Below are 15,294 nucleotides of genomic sequence, written 5' to 3'. Positions count from 1 at the left end.
TACTACACTACAGGTTTATACTATAGACTGTGCAAGGTTACATCGTGAACAGTCAGCTAATTGTTTTTTTGACCCTGTCCCCCTTGGGACTGCATGCTTTAGCAAACATAACTAACATAAAGGTCATGCAGGAATATAACAATATGGGCCCCATTTTAAGAGGTAGGTCTTGGGTGCATGGACTGTGGGGGCGTCTCCAAGCGCACCTGCTATTTTGGTTCACATATGTGTAGCAGGACAAAGTGTAAAAGAGCTGCCTGAGGTAGTATATAGAGCGGAGGATGTGGTGATAAGTAAATACACTCTCAGCAGTCACATCACTGATTTCATAGCGCTGTAACAGCTCAGCCAATCACAGTGAGGTATGACATCTTAACAAATGAGAACACAATTCTTCAGGAGATCGTATTGTTGTCTGGATGGTGCAGAGTGGCACAATGTGAACACACAATAACAATGTGTCTGCATGTTTGCACCTTAATGCATTTCAAGATTAAAACATGAAACGCAGAGAAAAAGAATGCTGAGGTACAACTGACTGATGTGTGTGGAGGTGTGTGAGGTTATTTTGTAGGAGCCTGGTGTCATTTGCGTATAAGTTAATGGAGGTAAAAACAGTGGATGGCCCCAGTAATGGCACTGAGCTCTGGTGCAGCACTTTCCAATCAGAGGCTGCAGATTGACCAACGTATCTCTCTGGCTGCCTTCAGATGGCTTCAGGGATTTAATGAACTGAAAGAGACGGTTTTCATACTAAGTAAAAAAGCAGCTGTGGACAACAGATCTATGATGATTAGTATGTTAGCACCAAGGACAGCATCAGAAACACTTGGGCCTCTTTTTTCCATAACTTATGTAAGTAACATAACATAATGTGACAAACTTATGTACTTCAGTTAAAACAGTTCAATGTTGTTTTTCTCTGCAGGTGGAATTTATTGCTATTTATACTAATGTTATGTTACTTGAGGCAGAGAGAAATCAGTGCCTAACAATAACCAAGGTAATTTAATAGGCTGATAAGGACCTCTAGGAGGTGTAGCAGGCCCTTTCTAACCCATATGAGGCTGAAAAACACTGATAATGCCCGTTCACTGAATGATAACATTACTAGCAGGTGATCTAAATGGGAATATATATTACACAGGGCTTTAAATCAAAAAGTAATTGAGCTACAGTGCTGTGGAATAGAGTACTCTTTTGGTATTGGGAACCCACTGGACCACCCAAGACAAATCTTGCAGGAGGAAGCCATTTTAACTTTGCAGTGGGTCCTGCCATTCGTTGGAGTACAACAAAATTAAGAACGCCAGTCTGTCACATGAGAACATGTGGGCTCTCTGGCAGTTACCACAGAGTGTGATATTCTTGTGCTTGCGTTAATGGCTCTGCTGTAGCATATGCCGACTGTTGAAAAACAGAGGATAAATTGTTTTAAGGGCCACAACCCTCAGACTTTGATCAATTAGGTCAAACAACATTTGAAAAGTCTAGAAGAGCAGCATTGAATTATTTTATTCCCACTCAAGTTAGCAATGGGCCAAACCATTTATGGACTGTTATTTATCTTAAAACATGGCACAAAGCGCAATAAAAATTGTATTTTTTGTGTAGGTTATGGGTGCAAACGGTAAGTGACTGCTGTGCATACAGTATGTAATAAGCCCTCACTGACCTGAGCCGTGTCCCAAGGATATGGTTTAGTTTTGGAACAAAATGAAGATACAACATTTAGTTTCGCCAAAAACAACTATGTTTCCTCAAACTAAATCAAAGCGATTTTGTTGCCTAAAATCCCCACAGAACTCAGAAGAGGCACCAGCCTCTGGTGCCAAAGTCTTGAGTTTTGTGCAGTACACCCACCATCCACCCAGACCACCCACACACAACTTCCACACAGTACAAGAGTGTGGCACCTCAAACCATTCCAACTGAATATAATCCTGGCAGCAATAACACTTCCCACAAAATTTAATTGGCAAAACAAATGAGTAGTATATAAACAAAATTTCTAGGAAACAAGGTTAGTTTGGTAGCTGTTTGCCATGTAATGATCAAATGTTGCCAAACTCATGTTACTTGTTCATAGAGCTCCCCAAAGACTCTGAGATATGGAATAAGTTCTAGCTTGTCCAGTGTCAAGATGTGGGTTTTTCTCTATCTTACATGAGCATCAACAGAATCCCTTTGGGTTTTTAACTATTTCTTCAGACAGAATACGCAAATGGAAGATGACACTTAAGGCTCTAGGAACACAGTAAACCAGTTAATTAAAAAGAAAATACCCACAGAGTAACAGATCATTAAAATTAACTATTATTACAGTCCCCAAAGACATGGTACATCATATGTTACTGATGCTGATAACTTGTCTCACAGATCTACTGATATGTTTCAAATACTGGCTGTAAGAATATAGGTTGCATAGGGCTCTATAGAGTGTCTGATAGGCACACTTATGTGAAACTGCCACTACCTATACTGCTACTGCTGCACATAGCAGCCGACAGCCTATAGACTAGTGCAGAAACACTGAGAGCATCATTACCCTGATACAAGCTGCTGTCTGTCAAAATATCCAGCATGCCACCTCTCTGATAGCCCACTGAAGGAGGAAATAATATGGAACTATATTTACAATTTGCAGCATTCATCATGTGCAGTGTGCTGCAGCTTCTCCTGATGTGTCTGTCACAAGCAGCTGACTCTGACTGCAGAATGCATGACTCAACACAACAAGTCAAGTCAAACAGGGAGACACTTCACATTAACCCTGAGGGGAACTAAGCCATCCTGGATGTGTGTGTTTGTGGCTCTATTTATGTGTGTGTTTGTGTCGCTCATTGTGTGACAGTGTGCATGCCTGTCTACCTTTGTGTATGCTTGATATGTTTTTATATGTCAACATGATTACCATCATTTCCTCCAACCTCTTATGGGTCTCTTTTCTTTGGTTCTTGTTTGCAAACGTTTATATGTGTGATTCAGAGCTGTTTATGAGTCCAAGTTCAGTCACAAGTCTTCATAAGTAAATACCAATTCAGGATGCAAGTGTTTCAGGTCCCTGAAGGTGACATTTAACATAACACTGCATTTGACAGTTTCTCATTTCAAAGCTATGTTAATAGTAATATCTAAAAGCCCAGTGTGTAGGATTTATGGGGAATGTTTTCCTTAGTTTATAATCACCTAAAAAAAGAATTGTTATGTTTTTGTTACCTTAGAATGAGCCATTTCTATCTACCAATCTTTGTCTTTCAGGTCTGCCACGTTTCTACAGTAGCCTAGAACAGACAAATCAAACACTGGCTCTAGATTTTAACTTAAGCACTTTTGCATTTGCTCCTCCATGACCAAAAGCATCGTAAAATAAAGCTTTTTCAAATTTAAAACTGCTTTATTGAGTGTTTTTTTTTTCTGGTTTAAACCACCAGGTCAGTTTGTTTTTTGAGAGGAAGAGACCTCTGTGGATAATTTGGCTCCTGGTATAAACCTCCTGAACGTCTGGATCTCAAGTTCTAAGAAAAAAAAAAAAAGGTGAGCTCACATTAGCAGGTGCTGGGCTAGCAGCCCATATGTGATGAGCTGCACAAGGTCTTAGAAACACTGATTTGTTATGTGAAACTGCTTTACTCAGTGTATTTAGCAGCTTAAAGGCATACTATGCATGATTTTCGTGATCGTGTCTTGGCTCAAGAAATGGGATTGTCTGTCATTTGACGACTGGTTGGATTAACCATCACTTCTGTGTCAAACTCAAGACCGAGTCTCAAGTCCACAGCTCTGGTGTGATTATGTGTGTTTTGAATGGAGTTGTTCCGATAACAGTATTGGAAATGCCTCAGATACTGCCTAGAATGCTGGATTGGGTATTGGTGAGTACGCTAATCTAGGCACTGATCCGAAACCACGTACCTTATCACTGAATTTATAAGTAGTTTCACATCTGAATAAAACAGTATTCTATACAGGGAAGTCCCACCAGTAAAAAGGCCATGTTTCTGGTTTGCAAGGCTTTAGTTTCAGGTTCAGGTTTAGCTTTTATTTTATTTTTAAACACAATGTAATTGTATCGGTACACAAGTTCAGGTTTCGGAATTGGTGTCAGGAAAGCAAAAATGGTACCAGAACATCTCTTGTTTCTAATCTCTGCATATCTCTATTTATATGGTTGCAATTTGCTCCAACTTGTCAGTGAGTACATGATTAACTCTGCCACCTCTCCCCTCCACCTCTATGTATCTCCTCTTTCCTCCATCCTCAGTCAAAATCTTAATGCGCCTCCTCCATCATCTCCTCTACTCTCTTTGTTCTTCTCCTCCTTCTAGCCTCTAGAAAAAAAGCCAGTCCAGTGCAGTGCAAGCTACAGATAAGACTCTGCACGCTCACACACAAACACACTGTGCATGACACACATGCGTGCCCACACACACCTCTGAGTGTTGACCACCCTAACACGAGTAACACACTGTGTCTACGCTGTATTTTATGTGCGCGTTTTGTGTTTTTGGCACTGTAATTACCTCTGGGTAAAAATATCAAAATACTGCAAGCACTCGTGAAATGCCGCATAGGATCAACAAAAGGGTTGTAGGGGTCCTCTCAGACGGTCAGACCGAGAGGAGAGGGGATTTAAGGATGAGAGCTGCTCCTGCATATTTTACGACCTGTTCGCCAACCATCTGCCCCCTGACACACTCACATATGCACACACACAAGCACACACACAAAATACAATCTAACACAGTCAGGTACCTTCTATGAGTGTGTTCCTATGGAACAGACATTGCACCTGGACATATACTAACCACAAGCATACACACACAAAGTTTCACAATGCAGAGTTAGGGAAGAGGTTGTCATTATCTAACACATCTCTCCGCAGCTCTATCATAACAATACCTTAACCAGATTGCCATGGAAACAAGTTGCGACAATTCAACCACGTGTGCGAGCAAACCAGTCAGGGTGGTCAGACAGACCTGAGATGACCTTTACGGCAACAAGAGCCAACCGCTGTTAACAAACCTGCTGTGGTCTCGCTTAATAACAACTTGTACTGCAGTGACCTTTAGTAAATCAGCCATTAGGTGGAGATAAATTTATTCAGTTTGGCCACAGATTTAACTCTTTTGTATCTCATGATTTAATAATGGTATCCTGCTGATGCACAAGCTTGAAATTGATTGTTTTCTTCTTAAGAAACAATCTCTGAGAAAGAGAAACAAGCTATTTGGAGCTAAAGCTGTGGACACTGCAGCCAGAAATACAAGTTAGACACTCTGACTGAGTTTGTTGCAATTCAATTTATTGTCATCACATTTACATATTCTCACACTGGGTGTCTTAAATTAATCTTTTAAGTCGAGCACAGACTCAATGGGAAAAAAACAGAATGCTCTTGACTGAATTTTTGTGGTCCAATGCAGTTTAATGGAGGCCGGTGACCTTTAATAGAGGATGTTATTAAAGAAGGAGAGCAAGAGACAGAATCTGTTCATCCAAGATGGCACCACTTGTACAACCTGATCAAGCTCTCCAATATAAATCTGATCCACTATAACAGCAGTGAGCTGAAATTACAAGACACAGTGAGCGAGGAACACACGTAAGTCTAGTTTATAGGAGGATTCTGAGGTATCAAAACATGGGCCTAATTTTTTAGAGCTTTGGCCATCATTCCAATTGGTAATAATAACTGTGTAATCAGCAAGTCAGACAGGCAAGAAATACAAGCAGTCAGATGACCGGGAAAGTTCCAAACTCAAGTGCCGAAATGAAGGCATATGGTAAAATAGTTAGCTAAAATGTCTATTGTGAACATCAGTTCCTGGTTGAGCTCACCATAGCTACTGGCCCAAGAGCAACAGTGTTAATGTGGAATTCTGATCAGTACACCACTTCGGTCTAGACTGAAATATCTTAACAACTGCTGAATAGATTGTCAACATGTCTTGTACAGACATTTATGGCTCAAAGAGCATGAACTCCAATGACTTCAGCTACGTTCACATTACAGGGCTTAATGCTCAATTCCAATTATTTCCCAAAATCCAATCTTTTTGCTAAGACTGTTGATATTCATGTCTAAAGTGACCCATGTCTGACATCAGTATGAGGAAAAAAGAAGGACATTGCGGTGCAAGCTTCGCCTTCCAAATGATCGCCATAGCAGAAAGGTCTGATGATGTCATTGTGCATAATTGGCCATGTGCTTCTGTTTGGGACGGAGTGTGGTGTATTTTCAGAGAAATGGTCCTTTGGAGCAATGGCCATTTGTTTTTGGGATAACGGGCTGTTGTACAAATGGGCTTTCAGTCCACTGACTCTATTAGCAGCTATTGTGGATTGTTAGAGCCATTTGGAGCCAGCCCTTCTAATTACCTATTTTTTTACACTCCCTAATGTGTCACCTGATCTGGCATCTCAGGAACCTCTTATTAAAGGCAGGTGTGCTAAAATGAGTGTGGAGCATGGATGACGCCATGGGGTTGCAGTCTTCAACTGCTTTGCGTTTGGTTTAGTCTTAGTTTATTGTTTGATGAATTCCTTTATTACCCCATTGATTCGAACTTTTGTTTTGATGCAACACAATTAGCTTCATCCAGAAACTCTCCATACATCAGTCAAATCAATCAAATCTTAAACCACCCAAAGTACGCTGGATCATCAAACACTGAGTACAAAGCAAAGACAACAAGTTGATCATGTCTACCATTATGGCATCTGTGGGCATCTTTTTAAAGTTATATAGCAGCAATACTGGTAGTTCTGTGGAGGGAGAGGTGTGGGAGAGGAGTCAAGAGTGGTGGGGCCCCGATGTGCAGGGTTTCAAGGAGGAAAAGTTCTTCCAAACCATAGGATATCCAGAGCTACATTCCCATAATTCTGTCAGTGACATGTTGGCAACCTGTCCCCATCAGAAAGCGTCTATTGGCTGGTGACTGGGCAGCCTAGCACAGCAGTGGTACAGCGTCAGTAGCCTTCTGTATTTTCAACGCACCACACACTAAATGGTGAGTGATCTGCATCTGCGCACTGAAGTATGCCGTTTTCATAGTAGTCGCATGGCCAGTGATCGCTATGTATCAGATTTAGATCCACGTATGAAAGTGGTCCAAATCTAATTAGAAAAAATGGATTTCTGTTTCCACACTACTCTGAAAAAATCAGATCTATGAGAGCTCATGAGAGCAAAAAAAAAAAAAAAAACGATTTGGGCCACACTTGCTTGTAATGTAAACGTAGCCTGACTTTTCATCTAGAGCTACCAGCACGTCAAAATTATCACTTACTCAAAGAAATATCTCAACATCTTCTGGGTGAATCAAAGCTGTAGTTGTGTACAACCTGTGTGATAATCAAACTGCTCATGTCTCTTTTGACCTGTCACACTTTGTTGTAGCAATGTCACCATGTTCTTACATCTCAGCAATTACTTTGGTGGGCAAAATATTACCACAACCAACAGAAAAGATGATTAACACAATGAAAATAAGTCCCAAGATGCCATAAACTGGAATTATTCTTTACATTTGTGAGACTACAGTAGGTTTGTGAAGGAGACACTCTAGAATCCTTTACCTCCAAGTAACTCCAATATTTGTTGCATTGCACTAAACTATCCCTGTCTCACTACATCCCCATCTCGGTTTCCCTGCCAACCTAACTGGACAAGAGTCTTCTTCTCTTGTGGTGGTGGTGCAGCAGCAGTGCAGTGCAGTGCTGTGGACGGTGGATGGATCGCGGACGGTGTGGAAGAGCTGTGAAAGACAAAGCAGCGACAGAGAAAACAGGTAACAGCATGTCCAGCGGACTGAGAGCTGATGGGAGAGAGGCAGGGGGGCGGGGACGCAGGATGGGGCCCTACCTCCCGTGATCATTGAACTTAGAACCCTAGCCACCATGGTGGGTGGTCGTGGTCAGTGGTGGTGGGTGGGGGTGTTTAAAGGGACACACAGAACATGCTGGAAACTCTGTACCTTTCAATGTGCCTTCAGAGAGGGCCCAACTCACCCCCGGAACCAATAAATCTAGAGGAATGAGACTGTGTTAGTCAGGGAGAAGCAGAAGAAAGCTAGGAAGAAAGGATGAGTTGGAAACAGGAGAGAGTCAAAGAGAGAGAAAGAGGGAAAGAGGGATGGAGTAAGGCCAGAAGGAAGCGATGAAAGATTAAGCTGGTTTATGTTCCTACGTTTTGTCTTTCCAGTGATTCTGAGTCCAGTTCTTTGGAATAACACGTTTTTGTTTCGTAACAATCAGGACACCGTTGACTCATAAACCGAAGTTCTGAAACCCAAGGGAGACATTTACAACCACCCTACGAACTGTACTCTTTTGAGTTGCACCAGTAGGTTGTCTCTTTGTGTGAGCAACCTTACCTTTTTGTGTTGTTATTTTGCTAATAAACCAACATCCAGCCCTTTTTTCTCCCTGCTGTGTATAAAAAAGGTTTCCTGGCAAAAAAAAACACCCAAAAAAACACCGGGCCAGGAAAAAAAGAAGACAAACTTTTCAATCAAAAATAGAAAAAAGCAAAAACAGGGAGGCAAACTTAGACATATGGCAGGTTTTGTGTGCGTTCGAGAAAAGGGGCCTCTTGAGTTATCAAGTGTACGTGTGTTAGACTGAGTGTGCAAGGGTCTGGGAGAGTTTCTCGATTGATTGGACACCCTTGGCGGACGCCTCCTGAAAAAGGAAGATCAGTTTCCATCTGTATTTCTCAAGAGTTGAAACATTCCTATCGTCAAATAAAATGATCATGTCATATAGACGGAAACAAAGGGATTTTTTTCAGTTTCAAGAAACCAATAGTGTCCACTGCTCCTTGCAGAAATTTTTAATAAAGTGCCTTTGGATTAAGTGGGAAAAATACTGGAAGTATAGGCACAAAATTCACAAAAAGTCTAATGCTAGCAGATGCTAGCACTTTAGTTTTTGCATATAGGAGGCAGTGGAAAGAATTAAAAAAAACAAACCAAGCAGTTTGTCACCAACTCCTATACAGCCGGAGGGGAGGGGGAACGGGCAGGGAATCAACGCTAACTCCTACAAATCTCACCCAAAGTGATCTCAGATCTTAGCTACATGAAAACAAAGGGGAGACTCTTCGTTTTCTTCCCAGATTTTAGTCTATCCCTGCCCCTGCGGCTGTACTAAACCACATGCAGAAGAGGGGAAGGGAGGGGGGTTGTCTTGTTTTTGTTTAGGGCGGTTAAATGATCAACAACTCCCCCTCCCTCTAGCTCTGTATACCCACCACCATGCAAGCCCCGTCTGTCAGCACTCATTGGGCATGCTCCAAGGGGCCATCCCAAGCACGGCGTCTATGGTAAACCAGGCAAGGTAAGGGAGGAGGGAAGGGGGGTGAGGGGGCTAACGCCAGTAGTCAGCTGTCCTACCTCTGCAAACCGGCCGATTATGGAAGCTTTACTTAACATCCAGCTTGATCAATTTGATGCTGGAGTTGAAGAAAAGCCTCCACAGTCTGAAGCAGAGTCTGCAGAGCCAGAACAGGTGACCACCAGACAACAACAAAAACTAGCTAGAGGGCCTACGAGGAAAAGAAAAGGGGATGGAAGGGGAAAGGGAAGGTTCTACCGCAGAGCAGCAACTGTAGTTGGTACTAGCTCACTAATTGCGTTCTTCCAGATTCGGCCAAACCAAATCAAAAAGCAAAAAAGGAAAAAAATAGGCTCAGGCTCAAATCAAGCAGGACTCAGAAAGATGTGGAAAGACTACCGACCAGCCAGCTCCTTCTCCTTACTCCGTCTCTTTTTCTCCATGCGTTTCAGTCTCTTCTCCTCCCTGCGCTTGGCCTCCTCAGCCTCCTGGTGGCGCCGGCACTTGTGGAAGTTCTCCACCACGACACCCACGAACATGTTGAGCACAAAGAAGGCTACGATCAGCAGGAAGGAGATGAAGTAGAGTAGCATCCATGGGTTGTGGTTCATTCTCGGCTGAAACACACACAGGATACAGAGCATTTTGTAGACAGTTATAGTAGAAGCCTTCTTTAAATTCTAACTCATGAATGACAGCTAACAGATTGTGAACCTGTGCGTTTCTGCGTGAGAGTGTTTAAACATATTAACCTGTATGTCAACTCCTACAGCATCCAGACCATCATACATAATGTCCACCCAGCCGTCTTTTGATGCCAGAACAAACAGAGACATCAAGGCCTGAGACAGAGAAAGGGAAGAAACAATGAGAGAGTAATACATAAACTGAAATGCTTGTGAAAATGTAATTTCGAAGCAGCTCAACAAAACATTTGTTTACGGGTTTACTGATTGGAAATCTCACCTGTCCAAGGTTGTCAAAGTTGTACTTGTGTCTGACCCATTTGTAGTTGGCCTGCGAACATTCTGACTTGTTAGTGATATTCTGTACACTCTCTCCTTGACACACGAAGAACTTCCCCTTGAAGAGCTGGCGAGAAAAAACAAACTGACCCGTTATTTTACAGTGACCCTCAACAGAAAACTGATTCATAAAAGTACTTCATGCTGTTTTTAGTATGCTTGGTTTCAGACATTTTTCATATCATCGAATACATAGTATATTTCCAGAAGATTCACACAGTTTCATTTTTCCCCCAGTATCTCTACCCAACATTTTTCTTGCTTGTTTGTTTGTTTTCTTTTTCACTTTAAACCATGCACAGTAGCGCTCTAGTTAGGTGATATCCATGTTTGACAAGAGCCATCTTTTATTGATAAAGAATGCAGCTGTTTTCAGCAATAGAATACCATCCTGTTTGCTGCAGTGAGAATAAATAGAAGTTTGGGTCCGCAGTAAAAGTTTAACTCTGGTACTGAAGCGTCATTGAGAGGTACTTGTGATACAGGAGGACACAGTCTCCTCAACAGAACAGCAGAAACACCTTCTCAGAAACCTTTAACATCCTGTCTTCCAGTTACACCACATTTAAGGGTTTTGATACTTTTGGACAGAGGTAGGTTAGCTGTTGTTTCTAAGCCGCTTCCCCCCTGGACAAAAACACACTAACACCAATTAATATCTGTTTTTGTCTGACTGGGAAAGGTTACAATTGGCATTCTTGGGACAAATGACTGCAGAAGTCAAAAGTATTTATCGGCTCCAGCGCTGATGGAAATATGACACCCAGGTGGACAAGGCCCTTTTTTCCAGCATAATGGTGATACGCCGCCACAATCTCCACCCAAACAGCACTCTAGCATCGTTCCAAATAAGTCTTCACTGAGTTTAAAGAGACTGAATAAGGAACAGACATTAAAAAAAGTAACCATCATTAACAATTTCACATTGCCTCCATGCTACTTTCTACTGCTTACTTAGGGTGCATTTGTGACACTGAATTTCGCCCCGAAAATCCCAATAGACATACTCGACTGCAGAGATGTGTACAAGGCCCTGATCTACTAGCAATGGGAAAGTCTTTTGCCTATATTTAGCGTGTTTTCCTGCATTTAAAAAACTTTGCATATAAATGCTAATTTTGGTGGAAAAAAGGTACATGTTTCCGGTTTTTCTGCTAAGCTAACCTAACTGGCTGCTGGCTGTATATGTATATTTACTGTACTTGGCACAGCACCCTGCCAGGCTGTGCGAGTAGCCCAGGGTCAGGTTGTAAAAGGTTAGGGTTAGGGCACTAGCTGGGATTCAGGTCTTCCAAAAGTGCTTCCTGGAAACCTAAATACCAAAGACAGCAATGGCTGCTTGGTATGAAATGTATATAAGAAATGATAGGCTACTGAATGGCCACACTTGCACTGACAATATTTAGAACGTTTTCAACACTGGAGGTTAAGGGTGGTGCAGTGAATTCTATGGATGCTCTTTAGCGACAGCTTCCAGTGACTGCTTCATGGTATCGTCACAGCCATTAACCCTTTGTGACACCGCTTTACTTGGACAGATGGTTTATGGACATAAACATGCTGATAGACAGGAGCCTGCGGTATGCCAAGGGCACATAGCTCGTTGGTATAGATTGGTCCTTGGGCTGTTAGCCATGAAATCTCTACTGCAACCAGATAAGCATACATAAGTGTCCTACCCTGTGAGTTATAATGTGTGGAGGGCATGGAAAAACAATTTTCTGCTAAGATTCCATGATGTATGGACTACCAAGATGGGATAGGAGAAAGTGAAGAATTGAGAGAATATTTGTCACGTGTCAAACTGTTGCAGCGTGGCAGGAGGAGGGTAATGTTTCTGTCAGTGCCATCCAGACAGCTTTTACATCCCTCCTCCTCACCCTCTCCACACCCTCCCCGCTCTGCTCTCACCTGTACTCCTAGGATGCCAAAGATAATGAAGAAGGCGCAGCAGATGACCACGATGTTGCCGATGGGCTTCAGTGACGACATCAGAGTCTCCACCACCAGCTTCAGCCCCGGGGCTCTGCTGATCACACTGAAACACAGCATATAATAGCATATTAATGCACAGCCTTTCTGTGTATGTGTGCTTGTGCAGGGTTTTCTCAGGTCACTTACAATACGGTTCATACCAGATGGAGCAGGGATGCCTGCAGCGTTCCAACACGCAACCCCCACACACCCCCAGGCCCTCACCCTGTCTGCACACACCCATACACACACATATATACACTACTTCCCCTTGTTTACCACAGCCAGAAACCCTTTTTCTCATTTGCAAACATTTCAGAACTTTTTAAACCTAAACACCTGTTGGCTTACAAATTAACTTCTCTTTCATTCACTCCTGCTCCTCTTTAAAATAAACCATCTTTTTCTCTCTTCCACCTCTCTTTCTGCCACCTTTCATTTCTGCAGTCAAGGAAACAGACACATCTAATTAAGCCAATGGACTGATGAGGATGTTTAATTAGTGCCAGCATGGCACCCGGCGCAGCACTGCACTGCAGCTGAGCTTCTCCGACAGGGTATAAACACAAACGCACACACACTATGTAAAAACCTGCCAATGCACACACACCAATCTGCACAGGCTTTCACACAGAAAACACAGATGTGCGTGCTCTGCCTTTGTCTATTAGTCTTTGTCTGCCTTGTATGTTTTCCCCTGAGCAGACAGTTGAGTGAATGGAAAGTCAATAGCACATTAAGAGAAGACATGAGATAATAAAAGGCCAGGATGGATCACTGATCAATAGACCTGATCAGAGAATAACAAGCCTATGGCTACACCTCATCACTTTGATGTTCTATTGAGATTCATGCTGGGGTGCAGTACCACTGCTCAGCTATGGAGGGTACTAGTGTTCAAGAACTGCATCGGCATGTGTCTCCTTTTAGGATTGATGCAGCTGTATTTGCATTGGATTCCTCAGCAACGGCAGTCATCTAAGTCAGGTTCTTTTCTATAGAAAAGTTTATCCTTATATTTAAGCAATTGTGATGTATCTCTTTACAGTGGAATAGATATGCTAAACACTTCAAGGATCGGTTGCAGACACTTGTTTAATCCAGCTTTTTTGGTCAAATGGCTAATTATGTTTCAAAGGTGTTTTTATTGTTCATTTGAGTGCATATTTGCTGTTGATCCAGTGCAACTGGTGATCCTTGCATTAGTGTGCATGCCTCCCTAAATAATTAAGATAATGACAAAAGTGAGAAGAAAAAGAAACACTAGCTTGAGAGTAGAATAAATATCCTAAAATTGAAGAGAGAAAGACAAGTGCAACATGTTGGGGGGAGTCAGCGCTCTTGCAGTCCATCAAGGACAGAATCACATCGTTTACAGCTCAGTCCCTCAGATCACACAAAAAAATATGTTTGCACATACTACTGCTTTGCATATGAAAACCCCCAGGCCAACCTCCCTACCTCTTTACATCATGTTCTCCTTTTGAGCTCCACTCTGACAAATACGCCAAAGTGAAAAGGCTTATTAAGGAGGGGAACGGAGGAGAGACGAGCCTCTTATTCTGAGTCAATACACTCTGATGATGCAGTACGTGAAGGACACACACTGCGATGGGCTCCTCTCTGTCAAGTCTATTTGCATATGACACGAAAAGCAGGATGAGGATGGAGGGAGCCAGAAGGAGAAAAGTTAGCGCTCATTTCTTCTAATCTACCTCTCTGCATAATTTCATAGCGGCTCACAGCGTGTCCTTGTTTTGTGTGCTATACAAAGGAGCGGGAAGGAGTCTGCCGTGATGCACAACACCTGCACAAGTGCGCCACCCATCTCTCTCCTCCACCAGCACAGTGAGGAAGGAGAACAACAAGTCGGGCATAAGTGGCAGGCATGTTCCCACAGTGCAAACCCTGGGTGTAATTAAGAGACGCAGGGAGATAGAAATAGGGAATAGAGGGAGGAGAGGAGGGCTGCTTGGTAGCAGGGATACACAGGGAATAAAAAATGAGGCAGCTGCTATTTTCTCGCTGTTCTTTGTCTAAACTTTGTTTCTCACTCCACCTTGCTGTGTAAATTTCTCTCATGTTTTTCAACCTAGAGCTGTCCTTTCTCTTCAGCTGTCAAATTCTGCCACCCACTGTTCTCGTGCCCGTCGGTAAATAAGCGAAATGTAAACTGTACGCAAATTAATTCAGGTTTCACACAAACATAATCTAAAAGTCATGACTTAATTGGCCACAACTGGTCACATGCAAGGTGTGAGGGTCAAATAACATCCACACTATAGTGAGCAAGCACCTAAACCTTTGGATAATTACATCATAATTAAGTGACAGATGAGCTAAAATGCTGAGGCGACAGGGGTCAGCCACATGGAGGGGTTATCAATAAAGAAACCTGTTCAGCCCTGACCTCACAAACACCACAAAGCTGTTTAGACCAGTCTGCCTGCAAAGAAGCCTGGGAGAGTGGCAGGTACAATTAATGGATACGCAGCAGTGGTGGTGCGGAGGGGTTTCTAGGCTGTAGCTGGCTTGTCGATAAGGTGTAGGTGGTGTTGGGTGACATAAAAGTGCCACTTGGTGACACAGGGTACAACCCTCTAGGCCTTCCCTGAGGCCCACCCTCAGGTCCGGTTGTGGGCTTGATGAATGACTGCAGAAGTGTGTGTGTGTGTCCTGTTAAACAAAGCTGATGCATCATTCTGTCACACGCACAAACGCACACACCCCTGCACCCCTGCGGACCCTCTCCTGTGCATTTTAATGTCGTCAACGATATTCCTAATGAGAAACAGACACCTGCACACAAACACACTCACAAAGTCACCTGCTTGCCGCAGCTACACTCACACAAACACATGTAGCAAGCAATTCAAGAATATGATGATGATGCTTGCTAGTGTGAACCCCACGTGCACTGCGCTGCCAGAGGGGAAAACACAGACAAGCTCAT

General features: G+C 42.8%; 1 protein-coding gene across 1 annotated transcript in view; it reads right to left on the bottom strand.

The window, feature by feature from the left end:
• Positions 1-15,294, bottom strand: part of cacna1g (calcium channel, voltage-dependent, T type, alpha 1G subunit) — a 210,569-nt gene that overhangs the window by 46,166 nt on the left and 149,109 nt on the right. The window contains exons 22-25 of the mRNA XM_050059547.1: positions 12,279-12,405; positions 10,309-10,434; positions 10,095-10,184; positions 9,746-9,959 (exon numbers count right to left, since the gene is read on the bottom strand). Coding sequence (XP_049915504.1) covers positions 9,746-9,959; positions 10,095-10,184; positions 10,309-10,434; positions 12,279-12,405 — 557 coding nt within the window. The remainder of the gene's footprint in view (positions 1-9,745; positions 9,960-10,094; positions 10,185-10,308; positions 10,435-12,278; positions 12,406-15,294) is intronic.

Source organism: Epinephelus moara, chromosome 13 (genome assembly GCF_006386435.1).
Source record: "Epinephelus moara isolate mb chromosome 13, YSFRI_EMoa_1.0, whole genome shotgun sequence".
Lineage (NCBI taxonomy): Eukaryota > Metazoa > Chordata > Actinopteri > Perciformes > Serranidae > Epinephelus > Epinephelus moara.
This window is presented reverse-complemented; position numbering and strand designations above follow the sequence as displayed.